This window comes from Pogona vitticeps, chromosome 5 (genome assembly GCF_051106095.1).
Source record: "Pogona vitticeps strain Pit_001003342236 chromosome 5, PviZW2.1, whole genome shotgun sequence".
Classification (NCBI taxonomy): domain Eukaryota; kingdom Metazoa; phylum Chordata; class Lepidosauria; order Squamata; family Agamidae; genus Pogona; species Pogona vitticeps.
Genome location: NC_135787.1, coordinates 33,788,420 through 33,806,134, shown reverse-complemented (window position 1 = coordinate 33,806,134; position 17,715 = coordinate 33,788,420). Strand labels below are relative to the sequence as shown.

General features: G+C 39.7%; 1 protein-coding gene across 3 annotated transcripts in view; it reads right to left on the bottom strand.

Moving 5' to 3' along the window:
• Window positions 1-3,111: 3,111 nt before the first annotated feature.
• LARP1B (La ribonucleoprotein 1B) overlaps window positions 3,112-17,715 on the bottom strand; it is a 65,421-nt gene continuing 50,817 nt past the window's right edge. For 2 of the 3 annotated variants that reach the window (XR_013536931.1, XM_020781522.3), the window contains exons 15-19: window positions 16,139-16,299; window positions 11,781-11,925; window positions 8,168-8,277; window positions 7,952-8,079; window positions 3,112-5,001 (exon numbers count right to left, since the gene is read on the bottom strand). Coding sequence is in view for 2 of the 3 variants with exons in the window: in XM_020781522.3 (XP_020637181.3) it covers window positions 4,753-5,001; window positions 7,952-8,079; window positions 8,168-8,277; window positions 11,781-11,925; window positions 16,139-16,299 (793 nt within the window). In the remaining variant the exon portion in view is untranslated. The remainder of the gene's footprint in view (window positions 5,002-7,951; window positions 8,080-8,167; window positions 8,278-11,780; window positions 11,926-16,138; window positions 16,300-17,715) is intronic. The other variant, XM_020781523.3, reaches the window with a different exon arrangement.

Below are 17,715 nucleotides of genomic sequence, written 5' to 3'. Positions count from 1 at the left end.
TATCTGAGGTTGCTGATATTTCTTCTGGCAATCTTAATTCCAGTTTAGGATTCATCCTGTCCTGCCTTTCGCATTATGTATTCTGCATATAAGTTAAATAACAATATACAGCCTTGTCGTACTCCTTTCCCAATTTTGAAACCAATCAGTTGTTCCATATCCAGTTCTAACTGTTGCTTCCTGTCCCACATATAGATATCTCAGGAGATAGATAAATGGGAGTGCTTGACCACCTTAAGTGCCATCTATAAAACATTTTGAGGATATTTTCTCTTAAGTTTACTGGCTTAATCATTTTATAACACTCTTTCCACATAATTGTCGAATTATCAATATCAATTTATAACCAAAGTTACTTGCTCATTTTATCATCATCTCCTTTATCCTCTCATCCTCCAGATCAAATTCCAATAACATATGTACACATTTTCTTTATTATTTTCTCATCAAGGTAAATCCACACTTTGAGAGGTTTGATGATGGGGGCACTGGTGATCAGACTACAGGCTACTGGGTGGAGACAAAACAGAAGGCATCTGAGATGACTGCCCTGCTGCCACCAGTCGAGGGATAGTAATGCTTGGTTGAACTGTGATCATGCCAAACCTCTGTAAGAGCACTCAAATAAGCCATGTTAAGTTCCACGTCACAAGGATAGTTAAAAAATACGTGTGTCCATAAATATCAAATATTTTTCTAATATGAAATTAATGTTCTACCATACAAAAAGGAGCTATCACTGTACATGCCACATCATATGCTGCAACGTAACTGTGTGCATTACCTCATGAACACTTAGCTGAAGTGGCCAGTTTTCTTCTATAAATATGTTAAATTATCTGCCATCAAGTTGGAACTGATTACAGTGACCCTAACAAGGCTCTCCAGATGAGTGAAATATTTGAATGTTTTACTAGTTCACTCACATCCTCTGTGAGATTCCATAGCCAGGCAGGCATTTAAACTAAGATTTACTGAATCCTAATTTATCACTCCATCCACTATAACACACTGACTACCACCTAAAATGATGTAATGGTATTCAGTATGCAGTGGAGTCTCGACTTAAGTACGGCTCCACTTACGTACTTTTTGACGTACGTACTTCTCCGGCCACAAAGTTTCACTTCAACTTGCAGCCAGAGAATCGACCTACGGATCAGAAGAGGAAGGCAGGGAAAGTGCCAAATTCAAATTTGGTGCTTTCCCTGCCTCTCCTTTCCAGTCTGTAGGCTGCCGATCTGCCTCCGGATGCTTTCCAGGGCTTCTCCACCGCCATGGGAGGCATCTTGAATCGGCGGCGGCAGCGGACCTCCGAAAGGCCTCCCATGGTGGCGGAGAAGCCCTGGAAGGGATCCGGAGGTCCCCCGCTGCCACTGGGAGCCAAGTGGCAGCAGCGGCGGGGGAAGTCCAGGAGTCCGAGCATGGCCGGCATCGCCCGGCGTGGCTCAGCTCCCAGCAGTGGCGGCAGCGGGGGACCTCTGAAGGCCCTCCCTGCCGCCATCTGAGGCCTCTCAGAGGTCCCCACCACCACTGATAGTGCTTCAGAGGCACTATCAGCGACAGCGGGGGACCTCCAAGAGGCCTCCCATGGCAGCGGGGAAGGCCTCCGGAGGTTCCCCCCCACCGACGCAGGCTTTCCCAGGGGAGTAGACCGGGTCTACTGGGGGAAGTCCTCCCCTGGTAGGCCCCGGTCCATGGCTACACAGGCTAACTTTTCTCCCAAGGAGGTAAAACAGGGAACTAAATTCCCAATCTCTGGCTCTGCAGACAGAAACGTAGCTCATTCAGGCAGTGATAATTGTATAGGCCACTCTAGTTTTTTATTCCACTCAATTCTGACTTAGCTGACACTGGATTCTGTGCTTTCTATTGAACATACAACTGTTGGTTTCAGTTTCTATGAGGATGGAATTAATATCTCCAGTGCAACAGGAGTGGCTGAAATGCTAAAAACTGTTAGCAGTGCAGTACTTGATGAGGAACTCAGCAGGAAGACAGAAGCCTGCACAGAATAAAATTCAGCTCAGTCTTTTGCTGCCCAGGATTAAGTAAGACTTAGCTCACTGGGGGCAAATCTGTATTTTTCAAAATGAGTATAATGGCACACTCTATGTAGGGCTTCCAATAGTCGCAATATTATCAACTTATTTTAAAAAATGAGTAAGATTTGTCATTGTTTTCTATGGGGGGGAAGGTATCACACCTCTTTTCACTTATGTCAAAACTTCAACTGTTGTAAAAAGAAAGGGCATTCAGCCTTCTCAGTTGTCATCTGTATCATAAGGCCTTCTTAGACATTCAGGAGGAAGCACCACTTTGAGCAATATTGTAGTGTCACTTGAACCTCTGTACAAATGAGACACCCTAGGATTAAAGCACATCCATTCTCAAATATGGTACACTCCAACATTGACGGCTACGTGAGAGGCCAGGTTCTCATTGACCAACCAACTGAATTCTGACCCACACTCTCGTGCTGAGTTTATGCTTGCAATGAAAGTTGGATGTTACAGTCAGAAGCACACTCATACATAACACAGCAAAACCTAAAGGGCCCAACTTGATTTTTAATATCCACTTTTAATGTGAACCCATTCTGGACATTCAGCTAAATGAGGACCCACAGCTGCATGGCAGTACTTGCAGCTGAAAGTACTGTAACAACTTCCCGACTCCTATAAAAGGATGATGTGCACAAGTTCTGGAGACTGTTCAGAGAGGGTTAGGCTTCTTCATTAACTGCAGTTTTATCAGCTATTAACTGCAAAGGATATCAGATGTTAATACCCTGAAACTGTTATCAGAGTGGGTTAGGGAGCACTAAAATTTATTCTATATATTTAGGTATGTTTTTCAAAATATTCACATCACCTTTGCCACTATTTACTAGCTGATTAAAATAAAAATCAGTCCTTGTATCAAATACTAAAAATTAACATTCAGTTGTTATTTATCAACTGTATTTATTTCACCATCACTAGTACTTGTTAAATATTTGGCGTGCTGCTGCACAACAATGAAACAGCTATTAAAAATTCACTGTGATTTTAAAAATGTAACAGACAAGAGTAAAGAAAATTATGTAAAAAAACACACAGTACTCAGAAGTGGTTTTGTATTTTTATAAAATCTGCAAAGATACCACAAATTATGCACACTAAAACCTAAATATGCACACATTCCACTCAAATAAATGAAAGTAAATATATTTCTTTTATATACAGTTTAAATCCAAATTTACAATTGCATCATTTTCATGTGGGAAGGCGCACAGGTTGGACACAAATTTGAGATGTGTAAGTTGAGCACACTGAAAAGATGCTTTATAAAACATGTAAAATCAATTCCTAGTTTCTTTGCAAAATAAAGCAGTCCGAAAAGGCTAGTTTGTGTGTAGAAATTAATTACTGGGAAATCCACATGTTCCTATACAAATATGCACATATATTCATAATTGTTCTATTCAGATTAGCAGGTAATGTTACAGAAAAAAAATACAATAGATTTCACCTATACCCATCACAAAATTTAATTAAACTAAATGCTGGATCACTTAGATTATTTCCCAGTAATAAGGCATCAAACAGTGTTATGCTTTATTTGTAGAAAGTAACCTGAAGACTGGTTGCAGTGTACAATAAAAAATGCACCTATTTGTACAAACTCCTTCCCCTTTAAGGAAGGAGGCCTTCCACTTCCTTATTCTAAACATTTTACATCACAATAACAGAAACTAGTAGAAAATGACAGGCGATGTATACTGTAACTTCCACCTCCCAATATAACTAATACATATTTGACTCAATGAATTACATGTAAGAAAGTATAAATTTTGGCCAATTTAAGTTCAATTGGTCTAAGCAGTGCATATAATTTTAATTTTATTAAAATATATTTTAATATCAACATCTTTTTGAATCAGTACTATGTTTTTTCTAATTCTCCTTTAAATAAAAGCAGTCAAATATCACTATATAATAAATGTTTTAAATAATCTCTCATTGAAATACAAAAATTAAACAAGACAATACAAATATATCTGCTCACTAGAGAATGATTTTATATTTGAGCATAAATTTAGATATAAGATTTATCAGGCTTATGACTGTATAGTCATACCCCTTTCCCTCAGTCATATATTTCCACTTAAATACAAGAACTTCCGTAAAAGAAAGCACTGCTTTAAAGCAAACAGAATGATACCTAACTCAAAACCCAACCCAAAATGACAGAAACCTGACAGAGAAAAACCAGAAAGCAAAACTGATTTTAGTACCCACAACATATGCACAACCTACACAGCATGGAGTGCATATGCACTGTTAAAAACAAGACAGTGACAGTGATATATGCATTTACCAACTGAAATAATTTCTTTCCTTTAAAAAATGTCATCTCTTTCAGTTCATATAAGGAGAAATGATGGTGGAAAACTTGAATGCAGAAAAGCACTTTCTAAGTTACATAAGTATACCATAACTTCTTTAAGAAGCATGAGCTGGGCTGTAAGGCATCCCAAAGTATTTTTGCATATAGTACTGGAATGCAGCTTCTGTAAACAAGGACAGCAACACTAAAACTTCCTGATGTCCAAAACCCAGTATAATTAATCAAGGGAAAGTATTTGGACTTAATCTTGTGAAAAAGCAAAACCAATTCTTTGTTCTCCTATACATTTGTTTTAATCAAGCTTTCAAAATAGCTCTCCCTGAAGATCCTTGAGTTAAATAATGATATTAGGAGCTGATCTCAAGGTTTAAGCTTAATTAAAGTCTCCTGGTCAGGGATATCACTTCTTGATTTTCTGGCAGTACTGTTCTGGTATATGCTGTCATTCAACTCCTGTACAGTATCTGCAGTGGAAAAGTTTATTGGGACCCATGCCTGAGAAGTAGATGTGGAATTACCAGCAAGGATCTTGGAAGAATCAGATAGATGTTTATCACCTTCCTCACCAGTTGAGTGCCTCTTTCTCCCAGATTCCTCACTAATAGGAGGCTGAAAGAGAATGAACATTTTTATAAACTGTTTTGGATAGATTATGATCTCATTTCTAACGGTCTCAATGTTTCAGTTATTTAAAAAGACTGTAATGCCTATACCGGTGGTCCCCAACCTTTTCCCAAGGTTGGTTGGGGGTGGTGGTACGCTCACATAGGTGTGGCGCACCCACAGGGGGTTGGAGCGCCCCCCGTGCATGCACTCGCACACATGCGCATGACACACTCACATGCATCAGTGCGGCAGTGCTTGCAGGGGAGGCGCTCGTGGGGGGGAAAGATCTGTGTCCACAACCCAGTCCTGCCTAGGCCACGGACCACTGCTCTGTCACGGACCGGGGATTGGGTACCTCTGGCCTATACAATCTAATTGTAACAAAATACCAATAATTCTTTCTTGTAAAAGTTACTCAATGCAACACTTTGCATTTCTGAAGTCTGCTTAAACTCCAGTAGCCACTATGTGTTATCTAAGATATCCATACAAATAGCTTGCTCATTTATTCACTATAGGTATATTAGAAATATGAGAAATTAAAATGTTTACTAACCATATTAGTCAAAAATCTATTAATAACAGGTAGATGAAACATATAAGTTTCATTTAGCTTGCAAAGTTTAAGCTTTTGAGCGAGAAGCTACTAAGTAATACCTTCGTTGTCGGGAGCAAAAAAGAGGATCCGTAATAATTGTAAAGTTAAACACAAACCACAAAATCTATTTGCAATTTACGTTGGAAAATCCTCATTTGTAAATAGTAATTTAATTTGGTAAAGTAATTGTAATTTGGTGAATGATTTGAGATTTGTGATTGACTTATTCATTTATTCATACACACACACGCACATACATACATACATTTATAGCCTGCCCTATTTCATAGGATCTTAGGGAGGGCTATAAAAATGTATAAAACAATTTTAAAACATAAGATATTTAGAACAATTTGCAGTCAAAGAGCACAAAATAATTAAAATGTTAATGCATTAAAACCATTGGGTTAAAATTTATTCAAGCCACAATCTTCAATCTCCAAAGGCTCTAATAAATATGCCTTGACTTGGTGCCGAAATGCTAATATTTGTGTCAATCAGGGAAGGCATCCCACAGTTGAGATGCAATAGAAGAAAAAACTTTCCCCTATATCTCCATGTAATGAACTGTTTTCAATGGTGGGACAGAGGATGGCTTCCCCAGCAGATTGTATTGATGGACAAAGTCCCAAGCTGTTTAGGGCTTTATAAGTTGTTGTTGACACCTTGTCTACCTTGGACTGGAAACGCATTGGCAACCAGTGCAAATCCTTCTGAACTGATGTCATGTGAGCTCTGCAAGATCTTCCTGTTAGCAGTCTAGCTGCTGCACATGGCACCTGCTACAGCATCCATGTCATCTTCAAGAGTAGCTCCATGTACAGTGCACTGTAGTAGTATACAGTATGTGGGATGTTACAAGGGGGTGCTGATAAGTATTGAGCCTTTCCCAGAAAAAATTGAGCTAGGAAGCTATAAATTGCAGGGTGTATTGGCCAACTGCATTCAATGGTGCAAAAATCAATTACCTATGATTTTAACTTATCTTTCATGTTCAGGTCCAAAGTGAACATGTCAGCACCTCCAGAAAAGTTCAATGTGGAAGAGCATAGGACCACAATCAAGTTCCTGTTTCTCCAAGGGAAAGGTGCAAAGCAGATCCACGAGGAAATGTCACAAACTATGGGCGACAGTGGCCCTTCATATGCAACAGTTAACCGTTGGGTTGTCAATTTTAAAACTGGCCATTTCGGTGTTGAAAGTGACAAACCCAGTGGAAGGCCTGTTTCTGTCTCTGTGCCTGCAAATGTGAAAGCCATCCATAACATGATCATGGAGGACCGCCAAATATAAGCCAAACTTTTGACAACCAAACAAAAGAGGAAACGTGTGGAGTCATTGGTGGCTGTTTTGGAACATTTTGCAAGAAATGAGTCAGATTTCCTGGGCAAACTGGTAACTGGTGATGAGACATGGATCTACTCTTAAGGTCCTGAGACAAATGAATAGTCTAAGAAATGGAGGCACGGTGGTTCCCCCAGGTCAAAGAAGTTCCGAGTGCAAAGGTCGGTGCAGAAGCAAACGGCAACAGTTTTTTGGGATAAGAAGGGAATCCTGCTGGTGGATTATCTCCAGCAGGGTTCAGCCATCAATGCAAAATATTACTGTGCTTTATTGACAAAGCTGAGGCGACACATCAAGGAAAAACGTTGAGTAAAGCTCTCCAAAGGTGTCATCCTGTTGCAAGACAACGCCTCGTCACATACTGCAGGTGAAACAATGGCAAACCTGACTTATTTAAGCTTTCAAGTGATGCCCCATCCACTCTATTCTCCTGACCTGGTTCCTTCTGACTATTATCTTCTGACTATTATCCGCCAATCAGCTGGTTTAAATCGTTGTTTTGCAAACAACCAGTTCGCGAAGCAGGGACCTAATTGTCGTTAAACGAAAAAACCCCATAGGAAACATCAAAAAAGGCATCATCAAGCGATTTCGTCATTTAACGGGGTAAGCATCTAGCGGGGCACCACTGTACAGCCATATTTTTGTAGCTCTGATGGTGTATCCTGAAAACAAAGAACTAAAGAATTTCATAGAAAAAAAGTATAATAAAAGTGCACCATGGTCACAAACTGTGGCCTAGCATTTATTAGACTAATGAGATTATGCAAATATTGATCTCAGATAGCAGAATCAGCCTGCACATCCATGTAGATCCACTGACAGCTTTCAATGGCAGAGACTGCCTAAAAGTCAACCATATAAGACAGTCTACGAGTCACTGCCAATTGCAGAAACAGGTATTTTGACTATTTTATCTTAATTTGGAGGTTGTGCTGTTTAAATCAGTTATATCAACAAATGAAATTGTTTAGTTTAGCAAGAGTTGCTCCAGAGATATTGAATACTTACATCAACCCTAAAGTCTTCCAGTCTTTTAAAATTGCAAAGATATTCTTGAAGCTTTGGATCAATAGGTGGAGTTTTTGACTGTGAATACTTTAGATAAGCCCAAAATTTTTCGAGTCCGTACAGCTGACCTAATAAAGAGAACATGTTGAGATGTATACAACAATTAAGCATGACATCAAGCAATACCGTGACTAATTGTCATGAACAAGTCGTTACCAGATTCATAATCTTTCTTTGTTTCTTCTTGGAAATCTTTGAAGATTTCTTGCCTGAATTTTTTTTCCAGACCATAGCTGTAAAACCGGAACAAACATTCCAGACCATATCTGCAGAACAGTCAATAAGGGATAAGAGTTCAGAAAAACACCACAAGACCTTTTATGCAAAATCTATTGTACAATTTTAAATCTGTATAAGGATCAGCCCCGGAAATGAGAGCAGCCTATTTAGCCTCCAAAACTTTCATAATGCAGCCACTTCTGATGCTACTGATTCTATTTCTGCATCTTACAATATTTCAGCTATAGCTGAACAGACATGACCTCTTGAAGAAGCCCAGGGCCTGCTCTAAGATGTACAGTACTGCTGAATATTGACTATATTCCTATTCAAATCTGACGTACCTAAACAGAAAACTGTCAAGAGATTCACCATGGATTTTTATTTTCAAAAGAGGAAGCCTCTAAAAAAGGGAAAAGAATTGGCTAGAGGTCAATTTCTTCAGTAAACTTGGAGATTATTTGTAAACACTGTAACCAAAGTTCACATGACATGTTTACCTCAGACTAGAAAAATTATAAAACCAAAAGGATGCCAGAGTAGTTAATGAGCAGACACAGCACAAAATTTATTTCATTTAAAAGCACAGGACACTGTCAAATTAGAAAAATGAAAGAGCACAAATTCTGGCAAAACTAATGTAAACTGATGGTAGGACATGTTGGCCAAAATCCTATTTTGCATTTATGCTGGCATAATTCAAAGTTGCACAAGCAAATTTTACGCCAAAGTGGAAGTCATTCCAAAAAGCAGTTTTATGAGCACACGCAATGAACAGTGCAATCAGTCGTGCAGTCAGGAACACAATGGGGATTGCCTGGAAATAACTTTATGATACACCAAGAGAAACAGGATTTCGGCCATTGTTTAAAATATTCAAACTAACAATGAACATTTTAATGTAGAAGCAGGAATTTTTCACAGTAGGCCCTATCATGGATTTTTACTTGCTCATAGAGTAGGTACAAGTGAACAACATCATGTCTCAACGTTTTGGCCTCTTGAGAGGTCCGATTAATCATTGACGCCGAAAACGGGGGTTCGAAATGGGATGGAACTCCTGATTTCTTAGAAGGTTGTTTGGTCTTTTTTCCTGAGTCGACGTCGAGATGTCGTCGACGTCGATGTCTGGGCGGCGACGCTGAAGAGAACGCCGAAGAAGAAGCATATACATATTTGACCTTCTTTCTTTCTTTCTTTCTTTCTTTCTTTCTTTCTTTCTTTCTTTCTTTCTTTCTTTCTTTCTTTCTTTATTTATTTATTTATTTATTTATTTATTTTTGGACTTATATACCGCCCCATAGTGCTACAAGCACTCTCCGGGCGGTTCTTCTTCCGTCTGCGGTGACCACTCAACATCGAAGAGGAGTTCGTGTCTGAATAATCCCTTCGACGTCAACGTCGGTGTCTTTTGCGTCCGGACTCGACATAGTCGGAGTTGTAGTATTTGTCTCTATGTCGACGTCAGGAAGACAGAGGGACAACCACCACTTTGCGTTGAGGAGATCAACGTCGATCTGGAGGTAGATGCTTTGTCTTGGTTGGACATTTTCGAGGTGGAGATTCCGGTTTCGAAACAGTTGATGGCGAAGATGGAGCCAATGATGCCTGCCCGGTAGAAACAGGGCTATTACGGGCAGAAGCCAAGTTCACAGTAGCATGTTGGCTTGGCGTTGGAGATTGAACATCGTCAGCACTAATAGGCTCGATCTGTCTCGGAGGGAGCGAAGTGGCTACCTCAGACAGTGACTCTCGGTCCTGAGATGAGTCTTCGAGGATCGGCGAAGGCAACGACGCCGAGACCGGGGGAATTTGTTTGTGATGATCCTTTGATTTAGTTGTTTTCAGCTTGGCTTGTTTCAGGTTCTTAACAGAGGAACTGGGAGCTGTCTTCGACACCGAAGCGGATGACTTTTTTGCTACAGCGGTCTTTTTAGCTGCCTTGTCCAAAGTTTTATTTGAAGGCAATTGAGGTGAGATATTTCTAACCTCAGAGCGAGGGGTCGCCAAGGAGATGGTGAAACCTCCATTTCAGATGGTTTTGAGTAAGACAGGGTCTTGTCCCACTAATAAAGTTTATGTCTCTGCTGTCTTGCTTTAAGAGCCGTCTTAATAAAGTTCTTGCAGTGCTTGCAGGAATGTGGCTGGTGGGATTCGTCTAAGCAAAAGAGACAGCGATCGTGACCATCCGAAAAAGGGAGCTTGCGGGAACACAAAACACAACAACTAAAGGGTCCGGAGTGGGACATAAGCAGGGTGAATATTGAAGTCTTACTGTTGTTGATTCAAACGAAAAACACAGATGAGGCCGCGTGGTGAGGCAAAAAAGAGCAGGAAAAATATCCGGAGGCAATCAGTTGAGAATGGAAGCAATTAGGATATCGAACAGTCCGTAGCAACAGATGATAGAATAGTCAAGGGAAGTCCGTGATCAAATACCGTAGTTGTAAAATTTAACAATTAGTAAGCTCAAGAATGAGAAGTTTCAGATCGGACGGTGGTAAAATGGAACTGAGGGCTGAGGTGGGTGGAGCATGCGCTATAGGGGCAACCTAAACTTTGTTACAGTGGGGTCTCGACTTAAGAACTTTATCCGTATTGGAAGGCAGTTCTCAGGTCGAAAAGTTCTTAAGTTGAATCTGCATTTCCCATAGGAATGCATTGAAAACCATTTAATCTGTATCTGCTCTTTTCGTCCATAGAAACTAATGGGAAGCTGCTATTCCGCCTTCTGCCACTAGAGGGGGGTATTTTTTCTTTTTTCCTTTTAACCTAAGAGGACTTAGCTTTAAAAAAAGGAAAAAAAAAGAGTTCGTAACTAGAATCTAAGTTCGTAAGTCGAGTCCATACATTCCTATGAGAGCGGTTCGTAAGTCGAAACGTTCATATGTCGAGCCGTTCGTAAGTCGAGACCCCGCTGTACTTTTCTCCAAAAGCTTTGGAAAATTCCGAGAGGACCAGCGCAGGCACTGTCAAAACTCTATTATGTGCATTCACAGAGGCCACAATGCAGAACCTCTTTATTTGTATATATACAGTGGTGCCTCGCTTTACAAGCGCTCCGTTTGACGACGAAATCACATTACGTTGAAGATTTTGCTATCACAAAACTATGTTCCCTATGGGGGGAATTTTGCTTTGCAATGATCGTTTCCCTGTTTTGGTAACCGAACATCGCAAAGCGACGATTTTCGTCCAGCTGATCGGCGGTTTCAAAATGGCCGCCGGGTGAAAAACATGGCCGCCCGCTGTTTTCTGGCACGGATTCCTCGCTGCAAGGGCAGAGAAAATGGCCGCGCTATGGAGAATCTTTGCTGGACGGTGAGTTTTAAGCTCATAGGAACGCATTAATTGGGTTTTAATGCGTTTCTATGGGCTTTTTAAAATCACATGACGTTTTCGTTCGACAGCAATTTTTGTGGAATGAATTAATGTCGTCATGTGAAACACCACTGTACTCATACTGGTGCTACTGATACAGTTATACGAGGTGGTACTTTTTACTGTGCCATGTCTGACTTTAAAGCTCTAATTAAATACCTGTTATTACCTATAATGTTCCTTTGCATCATCTAGAGCGAGTTGTTTGAATTCTTCATACATTTTCTTGTTAAAGTGGTCTCTGAGGAAAAAGGACCAGAAACGGAAGAGTGTGTTCATTTCTTGTGACTGGCCAATTCCCAACCGTTTCCTTTCTGAAAAGGAAAGAGACAATAATAATAATACAAGACCTCTAGCACAGAAGCACAGGTTGCTTATGTGTAACTCTGGTCCTTCAGCTACGTAGTCCTCTGTCAGTTCACACCAATGGTTCTTTTTACACCTGCACAGACATCTTTGGAATATTCCAGAGCCTAAAAAGTCAGTTAACTCATATCCTTTTCACAATGCATACTCACCTGTAGCTAATCCTCAGTTCCCTCAGTACACTGCTGACAGAAACATGGATCTGCATGAGAGACTGAGAGGAGAATGGGTGGTTTGTGCTAATTCACATATGACCAAGGAACCATAGTTACAGGCAAGCAACCTGTGCTGTTTCTTTGTGGTCTTTGTGATTCACACCAATAAATGAATGACAAGTTCACTTACTGGCTGGTGGGAAGTTGCACCAATATAGAAGAGATCTCCTCTCTGCCAAAAGAAGTGTCACATTTAGCCCTGAAGTCAAACATTAAAGCTTGAGGAACATTGCCTTATTGCAGTTCTACAAATATTAGGGAGTTGTATTCCCTTCAGGAAGGCTGTAAACATAGCAACAGCTCTAGCTGAATGACTCCTTGGTGTCTGAGGTACTGGCCTTTTTGCTAATTGTAAGATAGGGTAACAGACTTCACTATCCACTTAAATAAGCATTGAGGAATAATTAGTTTGCTCTCTTCAGTTCCCTGATAACTAATGAACAGCTTATTGGACTTTCAAAATTGTCTCATTCATGAGTACAGAAAGCCAGGGCCCTCCTCACATCCAATGTATGACTTTTTCAGTTCTGAAGTTGGTGACAGAAAATAGGTAGGTAATAATAAGGGCTGATTATTATGGAAATCTGAATTACTTTTGGCAGAAAGGACAAGTTAGGAAAGAGTATCACTTTGTCTTTGTGGAACTGTAAGAAAGGTGGGTCTTACCTGAGCACACATAACTAAGCTGATGTTATTGTGACAAGAAACACAGCCAGTTGAGAGCACAGATTTTGAAATTAACTGATAGTGAATATGCTCGGTGACAAAGTCTTTTTGATTCAGGGAATTTCAACACTGAACGCCTGTAAAGTCTCTCCAATTGTGGCAAATTTAAATCTGGTATTCCATGGGCAATAGACCTATGAGAAACTGGTGCTGACATTTTTTAATGCACAGACTAACCTATGGAGAGAGCCAAGGTGCTAGCTCTCCCTGCACCCCCTGGTGTTCCAGGAAGAGTGGTGGGAAATGCTACACTGGGCCAGGATAAAAATGTGGCATGGTACCAAATTAGCAGGGCAGGAGATACATACCCTCTCTTGCTGCCCCTTGTGAGTAGTGCTACTTATGCAGCATTTTTTTGTTTTGGAGACGTCTCCTTCACTGTCAATGCAGAATGAGAAGGAGGAGGATGTAGTCAATCCAAATACTGCAGGGAGTTCCTCCTCTTGTGCAGCCCTAAGGGTCTCAAAGAATGGTGACTTAGGATTTACTGTGTTAGTTGGTTCCATTCCAGGTAGCAACTGAAAGCCAGTGAAGAGACCTGTGCTTGAGACATTTCTCCTCTGAAACAGACCCTAAACAAACCAAGTCCTTGTGTTTCTTGCCTTTGCAGGGAGCATTTCTGGGGTGAAGAGTGAGAAACCACTGTCTTATGAGTCTTAGGCTTCTGTTTTGTTTTTGTCTTTTTAATCTGGCTTGCGTCTGAATCAGCAGATTTTCTCCTTTTCTTCTGAACTGAGAATGAGGTACTGAGGTTGGTACTGAGGTTGACTTTGGTATCAAGGCTGATTTTGATGTGGTCAGTCTGTCTTCAGAATCAAGGGCAGATGTCGGCTGGGCAGCTTCAGCTGTTTGGGACAGGAAATCTGCTGGGTTTTCTCTCTTTTTTTACTGAATTGCCTCCTTAAGAACTTGCTTGGGTTGCTTTTTACACATTGACACTGTAGAGACTGAGTTTGTTCTCTGTTTCAATATTCTATTGTTTGGAGGGATTTTTCCCAGAAGTAAAAAGCAGAGATTACTTATTCTTGATGGCTACTTTCATACATTTCTGACAAATTTGGCAGTTCTGAGTTTGGTGCCACTCACCCAAAAAATATAGGCACTTGGTGTCTCTGTTGGAGTGGGTCATTCTATTAGTGTAAGAAATATATGGTCTGCATGGGCTATAAAAGGTGGGAAAGGCCTCAAACACAATAGCAATAATTTCTTTTTAATACAGAAGACTCACGACAACTATGGGCAAAGAATGATGATGAACAAGGAATGAACAGACTACTTAAAACAGGCAAACTATTTACAGAAGTTGAAAAGGCTCCAGAAGGCTCCAAATATGTTACCTTAGCAGTGGCTTAAAGGGAACTGAAGATTAGTTACAGGGTGGAGAGCAGGCACTGCACAGTGTGGTTTAACTGACATTTTATGCTCTGAAATGTTTCAAAGATGCCCATGCAGGTGCAGAAGAAACTCAATGGTGTGACTCACAGAGACCATGAAGAAGAATTTTAATTCCACTTTATGTGAAATATGCTGTATTCCATAAGCCATTTTTGATAGGAAGGGGCAGACCAAACAAAAAGTTGAAACTTTTGAACAGGTTGTTGTATTGGGGCCATACTTATTTATTTATTTACTTAACTTATATGCCGCCCACACTACCCGAAGGTATCTGACAAAGTAGTTGTACACAGTGTGGGCTTCCTCTGTACAAATTGTGAAAAAGTCTGGACAAGTACTAATAAAGTTCAGATTGTTGTTGTTGTTTTTTAAAGATGTTCTCTTTCAATTTTTCATGGTATAAAGCCAGTTCTGTATTCATTTCTTAAAAGTCTACCTCTGTCTCCTAAAAGGAGAACATTTCCTCCTATATGCTTTTTTTTTATTTGAAGGCAATCTATCATATGTGGAAGATGTACATGCATTTTTACAATAAGAAATCTTTCAAAAACTCTAGCCACGTACTCTTGCCTGAATATTCTGTAGTAATTGTCCAAAACGTTTGCCAGTAATTGAGGAAACTATGCCTTACTGAGATGAACTGAGCTTACTTCTGGGCAAGGGAGTAGATTAGGATTGAAGCCTTATCATAAGAATAAAGTTTACTGAATGAATGTGCATACACACATACATATATACACACACAGGAGCTTCAGGCAGCAATAATGGCAGAGGAGCTATAGGGTGTGTGTGTGTGTGAGAGAGAGAGGAACTTCTCTGTAAAGCTGCAGCAGTCTGAAGCAAGTTGTTGTTTAGTCGTTTAGTCGTGTCCTACTCTTCGTGACCCCATGACTAGAGCACGCCAGGCCCTCCTGTCTTCCACTGCCTCCCGGAGTTGGTTCAAAAAGCAAGTACCCTTCCCTATTTCACAAGCAGATGAAGATGGGGAAAGAGAGCAATAAATACCTAGAGAACTAGTTGAAAAGCAACTGTTTTATGTTTGGGTGGAAAGTAGCAAGCTTATGAAAAAATACCTAGAGAACTAGTTGAAAAGCAACTGCTTTATGTTTGGATGGAAAGTAGCAAGCTTATGAAAAAAAGGACTCAAATTGTGGATTTTCCTTTGTGTCTCTCTCTGTGAATAATAGTGAGAGCAAAAGGGATCATATATATCACCATGACACTACTGTGAACATTCAGGCTGGCCTTCACTATGTAAAGTTTGGCATTCTTTTTTCTGCTGGCATGTGCATGACATTGCAATATCAGGACATTTTCTGGTGTTCTGAATCATGAACACTGAAGCAACATCCTGTATTCATAAAGAATTCATTGAAGAACTAATTACACTGAAAGCTATCACTTCCATCTAAGACAGTAGTTCTCAACCTTGGGTAACCCAGGTGTTCTTGAACGGCAACTCCCAAAAACCCTGGCCAGCACAATTTCAAAACATACAGTTAAGGCTTCAATGCAAAACATCAATGAACTTCAGACAATGCCAGGACACTTCCATATATTCACTCATCTTGCCACTTCATATATTTTATGAGCAATTATTCAGTTCAAAATATATAATCCTTCTTTTTCATATTGTTCCTAGCTCAGCAAGCAGAAAAAGCAAAGCTCATGTCAATCTATGCACTATCAAACTATCATAGAAACTAGTACACATTGGCTGGAATCCCACTGCCAATTTACTGGCTATAGTCATTATTAAGAAGAACAATGTGGTACAGGCTTCATGCTTATTTCCAGATAATCACAGCAAACACTATATTTTTACCATTTAGGCACCTGCGACGATATTTGTGATACACTTGCTGTGTAAATCCATTTTCTTTCAGCAGCTCGTGAGATGGATGCTGAAATTTGGGAAGCGAATTAGGGGTACACCCATAACTTCCCGACAGAGGAGCACCTTCCAACGGTGATGCACTTGAACTGCTAGAGAAAACAAAACAAGTCTCTTAGCTTTCCCCAATACTTTTTTTATGATATAAGTAATTCTGCAATATACATTAACAATGTATAAGCTAAGTTTGATTTCTAACACTGATACTCATAGGTTATTTCAGAGTTTTTAACATGCTGATAACAAGCATGTGGTGCCTCCTTCCAGAAACTGTACTGTCTTCAAAAGGCAGATGCATATATTAACTCTAGGAGAAAAGATGTCAGCAAATCATACAAAGTACCGTATTTTTCACTCCATAAGACGCACCTTTCCATAACACGCACCAATATTTTAGGAGAAGAAAACAGGAAAATATAATCTGTTTTCTTCGCTCCATAAGACGCACAGACTTTCCACTCCCCCTGTTTTGTGGGAAAAAAGTGCGTCTTATGGTGCGAAAAATAAGGTAAATAAAAGAAGCATATAAATATCTATGCCAACAGCTGTAGGAGTGTAGAAAATTACTGTGTAAGAAGAAGGTTGATTTTTAAAAATTAGCTTTATACATACAGGCAATCAGAGATATGGTGAAAAATTAAAATATGCAAAATATTGTGTCACATCAAAAACTAAGACACTCATTTTCGTGTGATCCTTTATGGATCAAAATTCAAATAAATCAGCGGTATTCTCAAAGGCTTTCATGGCTGGGATTTGATGGTTGTTGTGGGTCTTCCTAGTTCTTTGTCTGAATGCTCAGAACACGGCCAAAGAACCTGAAAAGCCCACAACAACCAAAAAAATCAGTTAGCCTTTAAAGTGTTAGTATTTTGCCCTTTCTCTCTCGTTTACCCCCGTTAATTTTGCTAACATACAGAGACAGACTAAAACAACTACTTTTTTTGAAACTACAGTTTGCACTGTTGTTGCCTGTGTTCTATTATAGTATATTCCTGGAAAGGTAGCACCACATTTGTTTCTTTAAGCATCTGAAATCTGCTTTCATTTTACAAAGCTATGGTTTTAATATAGTGCAGGCAAAACAAAAGAAACAAATACATTTTAGCATATCAGAAGAACGGAGATCTACATTTGCACACCTTTCTACTGTGTCATTGTCATGCCAAATTCCTTATTAGGGTCCACTCCACTGCAAATGCTCTTACACAATATATATTGCACATTTGAGAATAACTTTCTAGCTTCTATTTACAAAAATAGGTTTGTATGAGAGATGAATTCTATCGATGAATTCTCAAATCTGTAATTATATATTCTGTTCCAGATATAAGCTATTAATTCTTTTTCTGTAAGAATATCCCTTACATTTTTTTCGGAAAACTTGAATATGTCCTGCTTTGACGAACAAAATCTACCAAGACAACACTTTTAGATTAGGCATCTTTCAGTCTCAAGAGACTATAGTAACGTGCTCTGTATCGAGGACTTGGAACAGAGTCTAGTGT